Source organism: Heliangelus exortis, chromosome 4 (assembly GCF_036169615.1).
Source record: "Heliangelus exortis chromosome 4, bHelExo1.hap1, whole genome shotgun sequence".
Classification (NCBI taxonomy): domain Eukaryota; kingdom Metazoa; phylum Chordata; class Aves; order Apodiformes; family Trochilidae; genus Heliangelus; species Heliangelus exortis.
The window spans coordinates 10,021,083-10,036,492 of record NC_092425.1 but is presented as its reverse complement, the minus strand read 5'-3'; the positions used below and the strand labels follow the sequence as shown (position 1 = coordinate 10,036,492).

The window sequence follows — 15,410 nt, the reverse complement described above, 5'->3', positions numbered from 1 at the left end:
TGGTACTCAGACTAATATAAGCAGTGCTGGATGGATTGATCACTGCTACTCCTAACACCCAGTGCCAAAGGAAGAAGGTGAAGTGTTCAGGTGATGGTGGGGAGGGCACAGAAGTTGGAGTGAGCATGTGAATGAAAAGGTGAAGTGCACAAAACAAATTTCAAGTCTCCACAGTCATTTAGTTGACTGATGGAAGACATCAGCGTGCTCCAACAGGAGGCTGTCATCTCCACAGTAGTGAAAGATATTTGGATATATGTATTTTCTAAGCTCAACAGTGTTGGCAACAAACCAGCCTATAATTTCACCAGTTTAACTGTCAGTATTTACCTGGTAGTTTAACTACCAGTGCTAGCTGGGTGATTTTCTTTCAAGTTGAACTCAGGCACTCCCGTGGGTTTCATCAGTGTCTGACAACATCTCCAACAGCACAGCTGTAAGTAGAGTGAACCTGGTCTTATCCAAACATTACTGATTTCTATCTCTGTCCAACCTACATGAAGACAGAGAAACCATTCTTCTGGTGCAAACAGGTACTCCATGTGCCACCAAGATCCCTTTTAAAGCTTTCAGCATCCATTCTGCCAGTTGAAGTCTGTAGGAGCTCTTTGAAAGCTCAGCAGCTGTGAGTTTCAGAGGTGAACTGTGACAGAACCCAGCATCCAGCTTGTGTGTCTCTGATGCTGGCCCAAAGGAAGTGCTAGGAAGAAGTTAGGAATGACAGATCTGTAGAACTGCTCCTTTCATCAGCAGCCAAAACTGATGCCAGTTTTAAGTGGCATAATTTTGGACTCAGAGACTAGAGATAATGTTCAAAGCCATTTGGATCCTTATGAAATTACTCCTGTTCAGTTCAGTCATTTAGAATGTGAAGACATCTGCTTGGGACTCTACATTTTGAGGTGCTAATGCTCTGAAGACAGTGGTGATATTTTGGGCAATCTAGGGTATTTTTACATAGCAGGGATTTGTGCTGCTCCTGAAGGTTAAAAGTTTTGGTAATCTATTGGGTGGGCTCTTTTTTCATTAACCCATTTGTACAAAGGATTGGAAATGAAATCCTAGTGCAAGCTGAACTGAGTATAAATTCCAAGGCTTCAGAAGATCCATGATTTTACCCACGATTTGTATTAGTAGCTAAGTTTATGCATCTAGTGTGCCTGCTTGCTATGTTTTTTATGTGATGTTTTGGACAAAGACAATGTATGTTTTGGACAAAGACAAAATAACAGTGCATTTAAAGCATACATTTCAATTAAAACTAGAAGGTGATTTTGCTAGAATGTTTTCATTCCTTTTCCTGTGTGGAGAGTTACTCGTCTCTCTCATCTTTCTCTCTCTTAAGCAACAAATAATTCACTTACTGCTCTATGCCTGGTGTACCAAAACCAAATGCTTGGAAAAGTAGTTTAGAAGTAGCCTAACCTTACCAGCAGGAGATAGATTTTTAATTTTTTTTTTTATAGCTTCATTATGTATTTTAGTTCTGACAGTAATACAATTACTGAATGTCCTAATTGTTTTATCAGTCTATCTGTCTACTTCATTGCAGGATAAAAGTTCATTTCTGCCTGTGTGTCCAAAAAACCCCAACCAAACCAGGGCTACTATCCATTTATGAGTGGCATGAATGGGGAATTTGTGTGACACTGTTGTCAATTAAAAAAAAAATGCTGCTTGAGTAACTCCAAATTTGTCTTCTGCAGGGAGATTGCCCAGCTGCTTGTTTTTAATTTCTTCCTCAGGAAGGAAAAAGAAAAAAAGAACTGAAATATTTCTAATTAGTAGATTAGTCCAGACATATCTTCAAAATAATGCAGCTTTTCCTAGGGTTTAGCTGTGTTAATTCTGATGGCTCTTGTGGATATCTTGTAGTTTCCTTTCCTTTCCTTTCCTGACAAAAGTATCATCCCCAGAAAAGAGGGAGCTATCTCATCCATTTTAATCTGCTCTTTGCCTTAAACCCCTGATGAAAGAAGCTTACCTGAAAAAGAAATGCTACTGTGGCATGGAGCAGTGGAGGTATGGATCTGTGCTGGGTTTGATGCAAAGTTGGCAATCTCCAGCAGAAGTGGTAAAAAGCATCCATTAACTCTTCAGACAATACAGATATTTTCTTAGTAAGTATAAATGGTAGCCTTCAAGGATCTTGGATGTGACTTTTACCACAGGAGAGAGCCTTATATATAGTTTCAGGCTATATAACAGATGAGGAGCTCTTTAGGTTATCAAGTGGAAACTAATTTGTGTTTGTGTATAGAATTGAGCTCCAATTCTATAGATGCTGTTAAATGGTAACACACAAGTGACAATTCTCTTACTGTCTTCTCTGATTATTAAATGTTTATTTTACAGTAACACTTAAAATGCAGTTATCCTTTGATCAGAAGATTGTTAAAGAGCAACAAAATTTGTATTTTAAAAAGTTTTTATAAGTAATGATGTGTTTATAAATAAACAACATAAGTTCCCTTCCCCTTCACATTTTCATTAAAAAAATTTTGTATCCTCTACTGCTTTCCATCACCAATCCTCTGCTTTGGACATGTTTGCCTGGTTATGGGGACTTGAATTTCTTGCCAATGAAATGAACATTCATTAATCTGCCAAGAGTGGACAAGGCTGTGTTTCTTCATTTCCAGGGTAATCTGGGGTTTGGTTTTTTTTTGTCACACACTCTATGTCCAAATAGCCTTTGGCCTCCACTTGAAGTTAGACCAGGTTGTGCTGCTACTTTCTCACACGTGGTCTCATGGATGACCTGTTCTGGGCAGGAGGTTGAATTAGAGACCTCCTGATGAAGGCTCTTGCAATCTGAGCTGTCCTAGTCTTACTTTACTAGAAAAACAAATTAGTGATGTAGGAATAGCCTCCCAGCTCTCACACAGTAACTCATGCTGGTATAAGCAGTCCTTTTTGTGCCCAAGGCAGTGGAATTACTATAACCTTAACTAGTATAAACTAGTTAGCAGTGAACCAAACTGCTGTTCTTTTAGCTACAGACAGATACTAAGATACATTCCTGCAGTTTTAGAGAGAAGTTCTAAAAGCTCAGCAAAGGTCCATTTGTGTCTGTCCCTGTGTATGATGTAGCACTGTAGCTTTCCACCCCATAAATGCTGGTATTGCCTTTAAGTGTTACAATAGCCCATGAAATTTTTGCTGTTCTAGTAGTCATTTTATCTGCTCTCCAGCTTTCTAGCACTGTGGATGAGGTATTTCATTGCTCAGTTAAGGATATCTTGCGTTTTCAACAATTTTTTTTCTATACTTTCCAGAGAGTATTAAGCTCTCCATAATTCTTTGACTTTGTGCACTTTTACCATACAGATGGCTAAGGCCCCTTCTGCAAACTCCACACATATCCTCTAAACATAATTCATTCTTTGTCTTGCACTCATTCCTCAAAACTGGTGATCACTGGCCTTGAGTTACCTTCATTTTTGTGGTAATCCATCAGATGTCAGCAGTAAACAGAGAGCAATGCCTAAAACCCATTCAAGTTGTTTACTACATTTTCTGTTTTGAGTAGCAATAAATGTTGCTGGATAAATTCTTCTCATCCTGAAATCGTTGCACAGCTCTTTTTAAAATTCTTGTTAATGTGTGAGAAGTTTAAATTTTTGTTTTGGCATCTGGACATAGTGCTTCTGTGAGGAAAGATAATCCTAAAGATAAAATTTTCTGAAATGACAATGTGCTTGCTCCAGTGTTGTGTGTGTTTGATAGAGCAGGTGTAGAAATACAACTTAATTCTTTGGCCACCACATTGGAACAGCTACTTATATGTAAAGTCTGTAACACATAAAAGATTTTTCCAGCCTGCTCAAGTAGCTGTTTGATTACTGTGCCATATCAAGTAAAGCAAATCTCATTGGTGCAATGAACTAGAAATCTTTGAATGAAGCAGGACCACACTGTCTGTTCATAGTATAACCAGGAAATAACCATGAAAAACCTCTGTGTAGACTGCAAGAAAAAAAAACAACCTAGAATTCTATTATAGCACTTTTTTTTTGTCTCTGCTTCAGTTTTAAGTCTGAAGCTGTACAAAGTCTACTCCTGAGTACTGTATTCCTTTTATTTGACTGACCTGGTCTATTCCAGTGTCAGGAGAATGCTGAGAAGCCTGAGTTTCACTTGAGTTTACTTTCAGGTTATGTACAGATTACATCCTGAAAGAGCTTGCATCCCATTCTCTGTCTTTTTTTCCTTTTCTCATTTCTCAGCCTATTGAAATACATAGTCATGACCTGAGCATGGCAATTATCCATGCAGAGGGAGGTGCAAATTGCATATTTTGAGAAAGATGGTGTAGACTGTGTTATTTTCTCTGGGTCAGAAATGCTGTTTGTAAAATCAGTGAACTGTTAATTTCCATGATGAAAAATACTGAGACTGGGAAAATCACTGATGCTAGGATTTAGATGGGATAGCTGTCTAGTGATATGTTTATTTATAGATGTAAATAGGTTGAGATTTAGAACATCTGAGTGAACATCAGACTTGTGGTTGCAGAATTTCACAGTGTTTCTTGAGCATGGGCCCCACTCCACTTTCGATGTTATCTGTCAGATTTCCACTGAATCTTGAGCTGTATTACTAGGAGGGCCCTGTTGTTGAAAATCTTCCCCTAAATATGGGTTAAGTGTGTTTCCACCGTGTGAGCCTTGCCTTTAGCAGGGGATTTAGATTTTTTACATTAAACATTGAAAATAGATACAGTTGCATACTTCTGTAGTGCCAAGAATTGTAACATCAGCATCAACACCTTTCCTACTCTGTTTTTCTCATGTGTCCCGAGAATCCTTCTTCCAGGACTGGGCATCTTCACAACAGCTACTACTATTTGGTTCTTTCAGTTTTCCACATCTGATTTATTTGGAGATTCCCCTTATTGGTGCTGAGGTATCTGTTACTGCCTTACTACCACCTACTTAAAGTCTACCATACCAATAAATGTTTCAGAGAAAATACCCATCTGTCCTGCTCACATGTGCAAAACCTGGTGTTTCTTCTATAACATCCTAGTTTTTTTATTTTAAACAAGGTTGGTGAGAGTGGGAGGAAAAAAGCTGCCTCTCCTAAACTGGTAAAAGAAAGAGATTATATGCAGTATATTTGAATACACAGACTTCATTTGTCTTTCCTGTAAACAAGCAGAGTAATGTATGTTATCACATAAAGATTTGGAACAGAAACTGTAGAAAAGAAAGACTAAGGAAGACACAGGCTTTAAGCATCATTGCAGAAGTTTTGCAAAAAAAAAAAAGGCATCAACAGAAGTCTTTTCATATGTGCTATGAAAAATGCCCTGCAGATTAATTTCCTTGAGCTGAGAAGCTTTAAATGAGTATATTAACAATTCTATTTTCACACCTCCCTTGAATTACACTCAAATGATGCTCAGTTGTTGCTAAACAACATAAAAATTTGGTATGTTGTCAGTCCCACTGCACAAAGCAGCACAGTCATTTACTCAGCCAATTTCTGCTGCAAACCAACCACTGGGGAATAGAGTAACTCAGACAAGTTAATGAGTTTTAGACTAATTATGAGGTGACAACAGTATAATTAAACATAAGATAATGAGTGAAAAACTAAGGTTCATCAAATGGTTTTCTGAGCCTTAGAAATTACTATTCTCAGACTTAAAAATGACTTCTCAGATTTATTGATTTAGAAACCTCTGTTGAATGGTCAAGAAAACCTTTTCTACACATAGCAATGAGTAACAGCTGACAAACAGTAATTTTGTACAATTTGACATGTCCCATGCCTTTAGAAGAATACAAATCTGTGATTATTTTGGGAGGTTAGAGCATTTCCTCTTGGTCTCCTGATGTCTGTATTTTGTATAAGATGGAGGCTTTGGAAAGTTATTTCCTCATTGTTCATGCAGAATTTCCTTAACCTCTGCAGAACCTTACCTTGAGAGGTGCCCTGTGTGCCTGCATGTTTGCCACAGCCCAGCTGGATGAAGAAGCCCATGGCAGTGCTCCTCACCTTCCCTCTCCTCTCCCCCTTTTTCCAGATCCCTGCTGGGCCAGTGCAGTTTGAGGCCGTGCTGCCTCACCAAGGTCACTCCTCAAATGTGTCACAGTCACCAGATAACCACAAGAGAGAAGAAAGCACCATTCTGAATTTAGTTTTTCAGCTGCACTGAGGCCACTTTAAACACCAGAATGAATTAAGATTAAATAAATCTTTTTTTTAAATGCAGTTCGAGTGTTGGCATTGTGGGTAGCATACGTAAGTATAAAGGAACAAAAGGAAAGTATGACTGCAAACTTGCTCCAAGAGTGGGATTTTTGTTCCCTCTAAGACCACACTTGTGCCCCTCCTACAGTCTGTGTTTTCAAGTCCTCTAGAAAAACCCTTGCTCTGATGCTCTGATGTGAGCATTTCACTGGTCAGTGCTAATCCATAACTTAAATAAGATGTTGGTTTTACCCTTACTTTCTAAGGGTAAAAGGCACAGCTTCTGAATGGGCCATTATGGTTGGTGTCTGTGTGCACAATCTGATGGAGCCACCTTCTGTCTAGATGGTAGCAGAGCTTATTTTAACAGAGCCTGTGTACCTTTAACTGTAGACAAACAGTTGACCTGTTGTCATCCTTTTTACCTGAAGTGTACTTTCAAAGCTCTTGTAGAAGGACCACCCCAGCAGAGGGAATCGATGTGCTTTGATTCTGTCATTAAAATGTGACATGAAGGTCACAAGCCTGTAGGCAGGTCAGTGCCCTGGCTTTGAGAGAGGCTGTGGCATGACACAGCTGCAAGGAGAGCCCTGAGCAAGGAGTTGGTGGGAGGTGGAAACCTGACAAGGAGTGAGTGTGCACAGACCCTGGGGCAAGTTGACCCTACTGCTGCTCCAGCTCTGTGCCAGAAGTGGGAGAGTCTGGTGTGCTGTAATCCAGCAGCTCAGCATTACACAGGGTTTTCTTTTCTCTCTTGGAAATTTGGGCTTGGTTTTGGTGGAAAAAAACCAAACAAAACAAAAAAACAAACCTAAAAAATATCACAAAAAACAGCCAGGTTGGAAAGGACCTCTGGGATCATCAAGTCCAATCCTTAATCCTCTACCACTGTGGTTCCCAGCCCATGGCACTGAGTGCCACATCAGTCTCTTCTTAAAAACCTCCAGGGATGGAGAATCCACCACCTCCCTGGGCAGCCCATTCCAATGTACTGTTTTTTTCCCTCTCACTCTAAAAAAATGCCAAATCTTTTTCAATTAAAGTTCTCTAAGGTTTTTAACTGTGTTTGTTAATAAACACAGTATTTCTTGATTTTTAAAAAAATCTTACAGACATTCCCAGGCACAGATTTATACTGTCTTGATAAATTGCATGGTGGTGTACTATCCAAAACTATCTGTAAGAAATCATGGCTTCATATTACATAATTTTAAAATTGTTTTTTTATGTGCTGAAAATATAACTTAGCAAATATGGGGCTTCTAACTTTGTTCAGAAAGTGTGGCAGTAGTTTTGGGAAAGAGTATTTTTTATACAAAAGTCTTGGAGAATTTAAAGAGATGCCCTGAATGCTACCTCTGAGACTGACACTCCATAAATAACATTTCATTGAGCTACACAACTCCAAAGGCCACCAGAGGAGCTCAGACTCAGTTGTTGGGGATATGAATATGAGTCGTTGAGAGTTTATTGTCTGGGGTATTTCTCCAGTTTCTGCTTTACACATTTAGGATGCCTTTTAAGTGTTGCCATTTTACTGCAGGTTTTGGTAATGTCAGAGAAAAAAAGTAACAGAGAAGAGGTCTAAATGAAGTGTAGCACTTTGACACCAAGGTCTACTTGAGAAATAACCTACTGATTTGCATTTTATTTGTGTACAAGTATTTTTACAGCTGCCATCTACATGCTCTTATGTTCCCATGCCTATTAATAAGGGACCAGTGCTTAAGTTTGTGAAGCACAGAAAACATTGCTCCTGTCTTTGTGATGGAGTGCTAGGGAAGGCTTGTGGAGAAATGAGTGATACAGGCAAAGGCAGAGCTCAGGCACAACTTCCAGTCCATGCAATCAGGTTTATAATCAACAAAATGATGCTGAATCTTCCAGGGAATTAGTTGCTCTACCACAAAGACATTTTGTAATCAGTAATATTTAAATGCTTTGTTTTGTTTTGCTTTGTTTTGTGTCTGTAGGCATTTTATCTACTGCAGTGCTGATTGCTTAGCTTTGGCAAGATTTTATTGATTAAAACTTTTTAGCTAATGTATTCACAGCTATGTCTGCATATTAGAGAAACTGCTTTGCAAATGTTTCCCTAAAGTCCTTCTGATTTCAGGTCCTTATTATCAAGCTATGCAGTTCCTCTTGTTCAGTGGTTTATATAATCCCAGAAGGCATCTAGAGCATGTTTATGTTAAGTCAACTATGAATGCAGATGTAAAGAAAAGATACATTATTTACAAAGAGCTGAGTATGCTGTTTGCATCAGCCCAGTTTATGTTTTTTTTTATTACTTTATTTGTTGTGAAATATAAATGTCCTAAATAATAAAAGCAATACCCAGTGAGATTTGTGTTCAACAAGTAAATACTTAGCATGTTCTTTTTTTTTTTCCTTTTAGATCCATTTCAGTTCCTCCCCAAAAGTGAACCTGGAAAGGAACAGACAGCTCAACCAGCTTCAGCCCGTAAACCCACTGTAATCCGAATCCCAGCTAAGCCTGGGAAATGTAAGTACTTATCCAAAATTGTCTGAGAAATCTCTTATCAGGAAATTATTTTAACTGGAACTTGCTATTTACTAACCGAGCTGCTCTTTACCAGCTGCATTAGCTACCAAAGGAATCCCCTGGTACAGTCTGGCAAGACAGAAGAGCCAACTTAAGGGCTGTGGTGAGAGGGAAAAATATCTGGGAGTCATGTTCCCCTCTCCCTGCCTCCCAGCTACCTTGTGTGGCTCCCTCCCTTCTGTTAAGTTTGGTGTCCCTCACACCTTATGGAGCTAATGCATATCAGAGAGTAGATGGTGTAGGGCAGGGGTCCTAAAGACTGGAAGTACAGAGCTGAAGGAGACCCTTGCAGCAGCAGCAAGCTTGTTTGTTTTGTCAGTAAAACCACATTACTGATCTGTACCTTTGGTCAAACTGCCTTCTCTTCTGGTGTCAGCTGAAGATATTTGGCCCCCACTTGTCACAGGGACATCAGTGTATTAAGCTGCTTCAAACACAGCTTAGTTGGGATGTAAGCACAGTTTTCACAGCTTGCATCAAAAATTCCCTTGACCCTTGTTAGATGTGGATCTACAAATCTATGTATGGACATTTAAGCTATGCTGTTTTGGTAGCAGTTTAGGAAGTAAAAAAAGGCATGTAAGAACTTGGATGCCAAAACCTGATGGGTTCAATTTTGTGTCAAGGTCTTGACTGTAGTTTTCTGACTGTTACTGTATCCCTAATGCCTTCCACCTCTAATCCTTCACAGCTTTACAAATGACACTGACAGTATCTCAGAGTGGAAATTTATCAGAGAGCCACAAGGTCTTTGTTTTGATCTTTGTATGCTGGAGTACATACTTGCTTCTGTTTATCTTTATACTCAAAAGATTAGGGAGAAAAGTCAGAAGATAGCTCTTAAAAGCTGCATTTCAAAATCATGTTTCACTGCACTGAGTAGCTGCAGAGCCAGCTTGTAGCAACCTGATGTCCAGATGGCTTTTCTCATTAGACTTTTTCTCATTATGTCCCCTGTTCCCTTCTCCCACCACCAACACCATCCCAATACTAAATTACTAGGTTTTCTTCTCCTCTGCATGTGTAAGAAATGAAGTGGAAATGATTAAAATGCAGAGAAGACTGAAGATAAATCTATGAGGAAAATTCTTTCTGTTAATTACCTGATCATAAATAAAAGTGGATTTTTTTTTTAATTTGGAAGAATATGTTTACAGACTTCTGTGTAGAACCCAAGAGATAATTTTCTCCACAAAGGAAATAGTAACTTCCATTAAAAAAAAAAAAAAAAAAAAAAAAAAAGCAACATATTATATTTTTTTCTGTTTTATTTCCTGAGCTGGATTCTCTTGTGAACTTGCAGATAACTGGTCCCTTGCTGCTCTCTAGTGGTAATTGAGCTTTCCACAGGAGACTGCTGGTCATACTGTACTTAGTTACAGTTGTCAGGGGTGTGTGAAAGTCTGCTTTATGGGAGGCTGAGGCTGGAAGATTAATGCAAAGTGTAGGAAGAGGGGAATGTTCCAAGAAAGCAGAGTAACCTTTTCTAAGATAGGAGCTGCTGCAGAAATGTAAGCTGTTTAATGTTAAAAAAATGAGAAAAATACAACTAGGTCAAGGTATAACAAAGTTATAGTAGGGTTCACAATCCAAAAAGTAAAAATCCCAATAAACAAACAGAAAACCCCTACCCAGCACTACCAAAAAAGGGGACAGAGCTGGATGCTTGGGAATTTGAACTCCAGTGTTTAGCATTACCTTTTTTGTTGAGCTGTGTTTAGAAATGAGGCATTAAGCTTCCACTTCAGTTACTGTACGAAAGGGATTTACCTTTGAACTGATCAATTTTTAAACATCACACCAGGGTTTTAAATCAGAATAATGCAACTGAGGTGGTAAAAACAAACAACATTCCTTCCTATTTGTTATTTCACTACTGAGAGTACTTTTCATTAAATGAGCAACTGAAAGTTTTCGTTTTGATAGAATCTCTTCTCTTTTTTGTCATCAGCCTATAAATGTCCAGGCTATCTATGCAAATTTTAATGTAACTCCAAAGCTGGCAGCAAGTCAGAAGAGCTTAAGTGTCTGACATTCTTTGTATGAAATTAACTTTTCTTGGCACACGTATACATTGTAAAATAGATGGCAAGGTTCTGAAATATAAAGACAAAATGATTGGAAAATACGCTGGTGAAACCTGTGCAAGTGTTTCCCAGGTTCCAGTGGCAGAGATGTTGAAAGCAAATACCATTTAATTACCAGGTTTTTATGTTCTTTATTGAGAATGAGGACATCATCACAAGAGCCATACTGTTTCCTCTTTGTATCCCAAATTTGCTCTAGTTCCTTAAAGACTACTGGGACCTTCCAACTCTGTTTTCTTTATGTCACTCTGAATTTTGTAGCAGGCAACAGTTTCTTATCTTGCCTTTACCTTTCTAGAGATTCTTCCATCCAAGTCTCCTGATCTTTCAGGGTTACTTGAAATAACCCTCAGCTGTTTTCCAGCCTGAAGGAAATTCCAGGAGCTGACAGCTGAAAAAAAGTGAGCCAGTTTAGAAATGTAGCTGAGAGATGTTGATGATGTTTCAGGGTATCCAGTAATGAGTCTGACATTCCCAGGGGTAGAAACTCTTCTACTCGTCTAATATTATATCAACAAGTATTTCAGCTGAAACCCTGAAACCCTAGAATAACTTGCTGGTGTCCTGAGAGTAAAGTGAAGATCCATTATGCAGGAGGGGAAGTATTTCTGAAGTCAACCTCAGAATTGCAATGTTCCCTTCATGTCCCTTATCTCTGTACAAGTCTTTAAGTGGTCCTGTCCATTGGCTGCTCTGCCTTGGAGAAAGGCAGTTGCATTCACAAAAAAATGCCCCAAACCATGATGGATTCCCTAACCTATTGTTGGTCCCTGTCAAGAAGTTATTAATAAGACTTTAATTTGGGAACTTTTGGTTCTTTACAGCTTTAAGTGAAATCCCACATAGCCCTCCACCGCTTCCTGCTGAAAAGCCTATTGGGAACACCTCTGATACCACAGTGGGAACACCCAACAGTGCTGACCCAGTAAAAAAAGTGGTAAGTCAGAACTGTTCTCCTGTATTAAGACTTTGTCTGCTCTGGTTAACAGATCTCTTGTGGCTCTCAAGCATTTGTAAAGTAAGTTATTTGAAGGACAAAGGCTGAAAAGAACTACACAAACATTTAAGGTTTATTTCTTTTAAATACATCCTTTAATTTAATTAGCTAATTTAGACTGCTGTCAGTTCTGAAAAGCACTTTGTTGATTTTACTAAACTTTGATCACATCTGTCTTCAATTTTCTGTATTCAGCATCTGGAATCAGGGTATTCTACAATTTTGTTTCAAAAGCACTGCAAATGGTTCAAAGCCCAGTGATATTTAAATACTGAAATATTATCAAAGTCCTTTAGAAACATATTTTATTCTCTTTATACACATAATACCTCTTAGTATCTGTGATAATTTCCAGGCAGAAGAAGGTTTTCTGTAGATGAATGAAGCTTGCTTTCTTCAGCTCTTCCCTTCTAGTCATTTGCTACTGGTCCTATCAGAGCCTGAGCAGAACCATCTATTTTGGAAAGTAAGGCTCTTCTCCTGAGCACATGGTAATCTTAGGCATTGTAGCTATGTATCCTGCATGCCTTTGACACAAGCTTACAAAAGGGAATTAAACTAGAAAATGACAGAATTTCCAAATACTGAGTGCTGTGATGGCAAGAATGGGAGAGAATCTCATGGAAACCATAGGCAGTAAAAAGATGAATCAAACCAAAAGCCCTCACTAGATGGACAGCTGCCAAGAAATGTCTTTGTGGCCACCCTTGCTGGTAGGATAAAGGGGTTGTAAATGTTATGATAGAAGAGCCTATTCACAGGAGTCCCATCTTTTCTTGATAATGCTGAAAACATAACTTCCAGTACAAGACATTAAAAAACATTTCATATAATGCAACCCCAAAACTTTTACAATGTCATCTAGGTTAATGTGACAGGCATGTGTAAACTTCAGAGGGTTTTTTTACAGAAAAATACTGCATGATATCCACTGGAACATTTAAATTGTATCTTTGGAAAGCGAATTTCTGTACTTCTGAAACTTTTATTGTTTGTCAGTGGCAGTGATTAACTAGCAACAGTAGAAATTGTTGATTGTGAACAGCAGTTGGCACAGATTTCTTCCTTTTCACACAGAAGAGGAAAATTTACAGTGTGAGGATAACATCCCCATTTGAAAGAGGCATGTTGTTTTCTTTCTAATTGGAACATTCATTTGGGGACTCCATCAGGGGTCAGAATTTTGTCACAGAACACATCTAGGTATAAAAATCCAGAAACTGGTTACCAGTTTCAAGCACATGTATTCCTAATTAGGCAAAAAAGAGTGTTCAGACCTACTTAAAATTACTGCTTCAAAAAGGATACTTCTGAGCCCAGGTTCAGCACTCTGCTTTACCACTCTATTCCACAAGCAGCTGTGCTTGTTCAGTGGAGTTGGCAGTACTCTCTGGCACTGGGATGAAAAGGAACAGCAGGAGGCAGAAAGGATGGAAACTTATTAATCCATTACTCTGGTCCAAACCCTTCAGATATGGCACATGCTCCTCTCCACTGACTCTGCTATGGGGAATCTCTGGCAGGGTCAGGATGGGCAGCTGGGAGGAGTGATGCCTTGATCTGCCAAAGCCAGATTCACCAGGGTTTATCTGTGAGATCTTTAGGAACCACACTTCAATGCCTTCTTCCCTGAGAGCTAATGTTATTTGCAAGAGATGCTGTCCTGTGCAGGTTGCATCAATGTCATGTTCTCAGCTTTAAGCCTCTTCAAAGCGTTTTATCTGTCAAGAGTTACATCAAAATTGATGATGTAACTGCAGCAGATGGAATACTACAGGCAGTGAAATTGTACATTTCTATGGCTCTTCTGAATCTGACTCTTAAGCCCTGACTCCCAGGCAGTAGGGAAAGAGTGCTGGTCATACCTAATGCACAGTTTAAGCTGTGATTCAAGTAGTCACCATGTTATTTACATCTCCCTGTACATCCAACAAGACTTTAAAATGCTAGAACACAGCATGATATTATTGCCTTATTCCCAGGCTTCCAGAAACTCTTAGCTGTCCTGTCTGTAGGATATAATTTAGTGTAAGAAACACAGCATTTAAATAAGATAATTTTTTTTTGCCTAGGCTTAAATAAGCAGCTTTTTTTCTCTTGAATCTTTGTAGGAGTTGGATCATTCAGAACAAGGTGGAGTGCCTCAGCTAGAATCTGCACTAACCCCAAGGTAAGTGTTCAGGGATTCAGTTAAAAGTGGTGTTTCTGAGTTAGTTTGCCTACCCAGTCTCAGTGTAGACACCACCTAACTCAATAGGCTTGGGTAGGTAGTATGCTCACTATTAAATAGGCAGGCAAGTTGCTAGCTTATTAATACTTATTTGTATGTTATTGGTATGAGCAGGGAGATTATAGGAAGACAGCTGTTTGGCTCTTCAGCTAATGTACAGCAGCTGCTGACAGTCATTCCTTTCTGCATCTTTAACCTTTCCACCCTCAGCTGAACGCAGAACATCCCCTCCTGCATGTTGCTGACCTTTTGATCAGCAGCCCTTGCACTTGTGGCTGAGCTTGAGTGCTGAAGGAATGGAGGTGGCAGATGCTGCCATCCTGAAAAGGACAGATGCTGGGCCAGCACCTCCTCAGAAGAACTGGCTGGTTTATACAGTTCACTTCAGATCAAAAATGCCCGTGAAGGTCCAGAATCAATGATAACCTTGAGTTTTTAATTCTTTTGAGCCAATAAGACAGAAGGGCTGCAGAGGTCAAAGTAGCTGGACCAGCCTTAAATTTAGGTCTACTGCATGCCAGAGGTCAAACTGGAGGGCAATAAGGCCTTGGCTAGCTGGCCCACTGCAGCATCTCAGCATCTGCACTCTGTGTGTTCAAACACAAGGGTTTGCTCTGTTGTGTCAGGACACAACACGGGATAATCTTTCAATTATTAAACTTAGTTTACCAATAACATTAAGTATTCATTAATGTCACTGTACCCACAAGGAAACACCTCATTATTACCCCTTCTGGGCTTGTTACTTTCCCCCATTCAGTTTAGCATAACAGTGTTCCTGATTCTTCCAAGGGCCTCTGGAATTACAGTATACATTTTGTCCTTTCACTTCTCTGCTCAGATGGATTATTTTCAATTTTTCTAAAGATTAGCAGTAATAATTCTCTGATTTTATTGTTACACTTTTCTTGTTTACTTGAGTTGCCTTACAAACGTATGGGTTGGCTTGTTTCCAGATTTAAAGCAGTCTAACTTAGAATTTCCCCTTCTGTCAATACTAAAAATGCCTAGTTTAGGATGAGGCCAAGGAAGGAATATTTTTTTTTTATTTTAAATATAATCTGTATTCAAGTAGCAAGAGAGAACTCTTATCAGGAGCATTAGTAGAGCATGAATATCTTTTCACGTAGTGGATAACACTGACAAAATATGTCAGAAGGATGCTCCAAAGGTCCAGTAATGCATATTTGTTGTGGCTGATAATTTTTAAAGACCTTGGAGGAATTCACATGAGCAAATAATTATGCTGAATTAAAGTATGTAAAAAAAGAGAGAGCAATAGTAGCAGAAACTTGCAGAAACTGCCTGAAGATTTCCCATTAACAT

At 39.0% G+C, this 15,410-nt stretch overlaps 1 protein-coding gene across 8 annotated transcripts in view; it reads left to right on the top strand.

Moving 5' to 3' along the window:
- The window catches only part of SH3D19 (SH3 domain containing 19), an 83,667-nt gene that overhangs the window by 52,164 nt on the left and 16,093 nt on the right, over positions 1 to 15,410 (top strand). For all 8 annotated transcript variants that reach the window (XM_071742921.1, XM_071742920.1, XM_071742928.1 and 5 more), the window contains 3 exons: positions 8,603 to 8,710; positions 11,682 to 11,794; positions 13,966 to 14,024. In XM_071742921.1, coding sequence (XP_071599022.1) covers positions 8,603 to 8,710; positions 11,682 to 11,794; positions 13,966 to 14,024 — 280 coding nt within the window. The remainder of the gene's footprint in view (positions 1 to 8,602; positions 8,711 to 11,681; positions 11,795 to 13,965; positions 14,025 to 15,410) is intronic.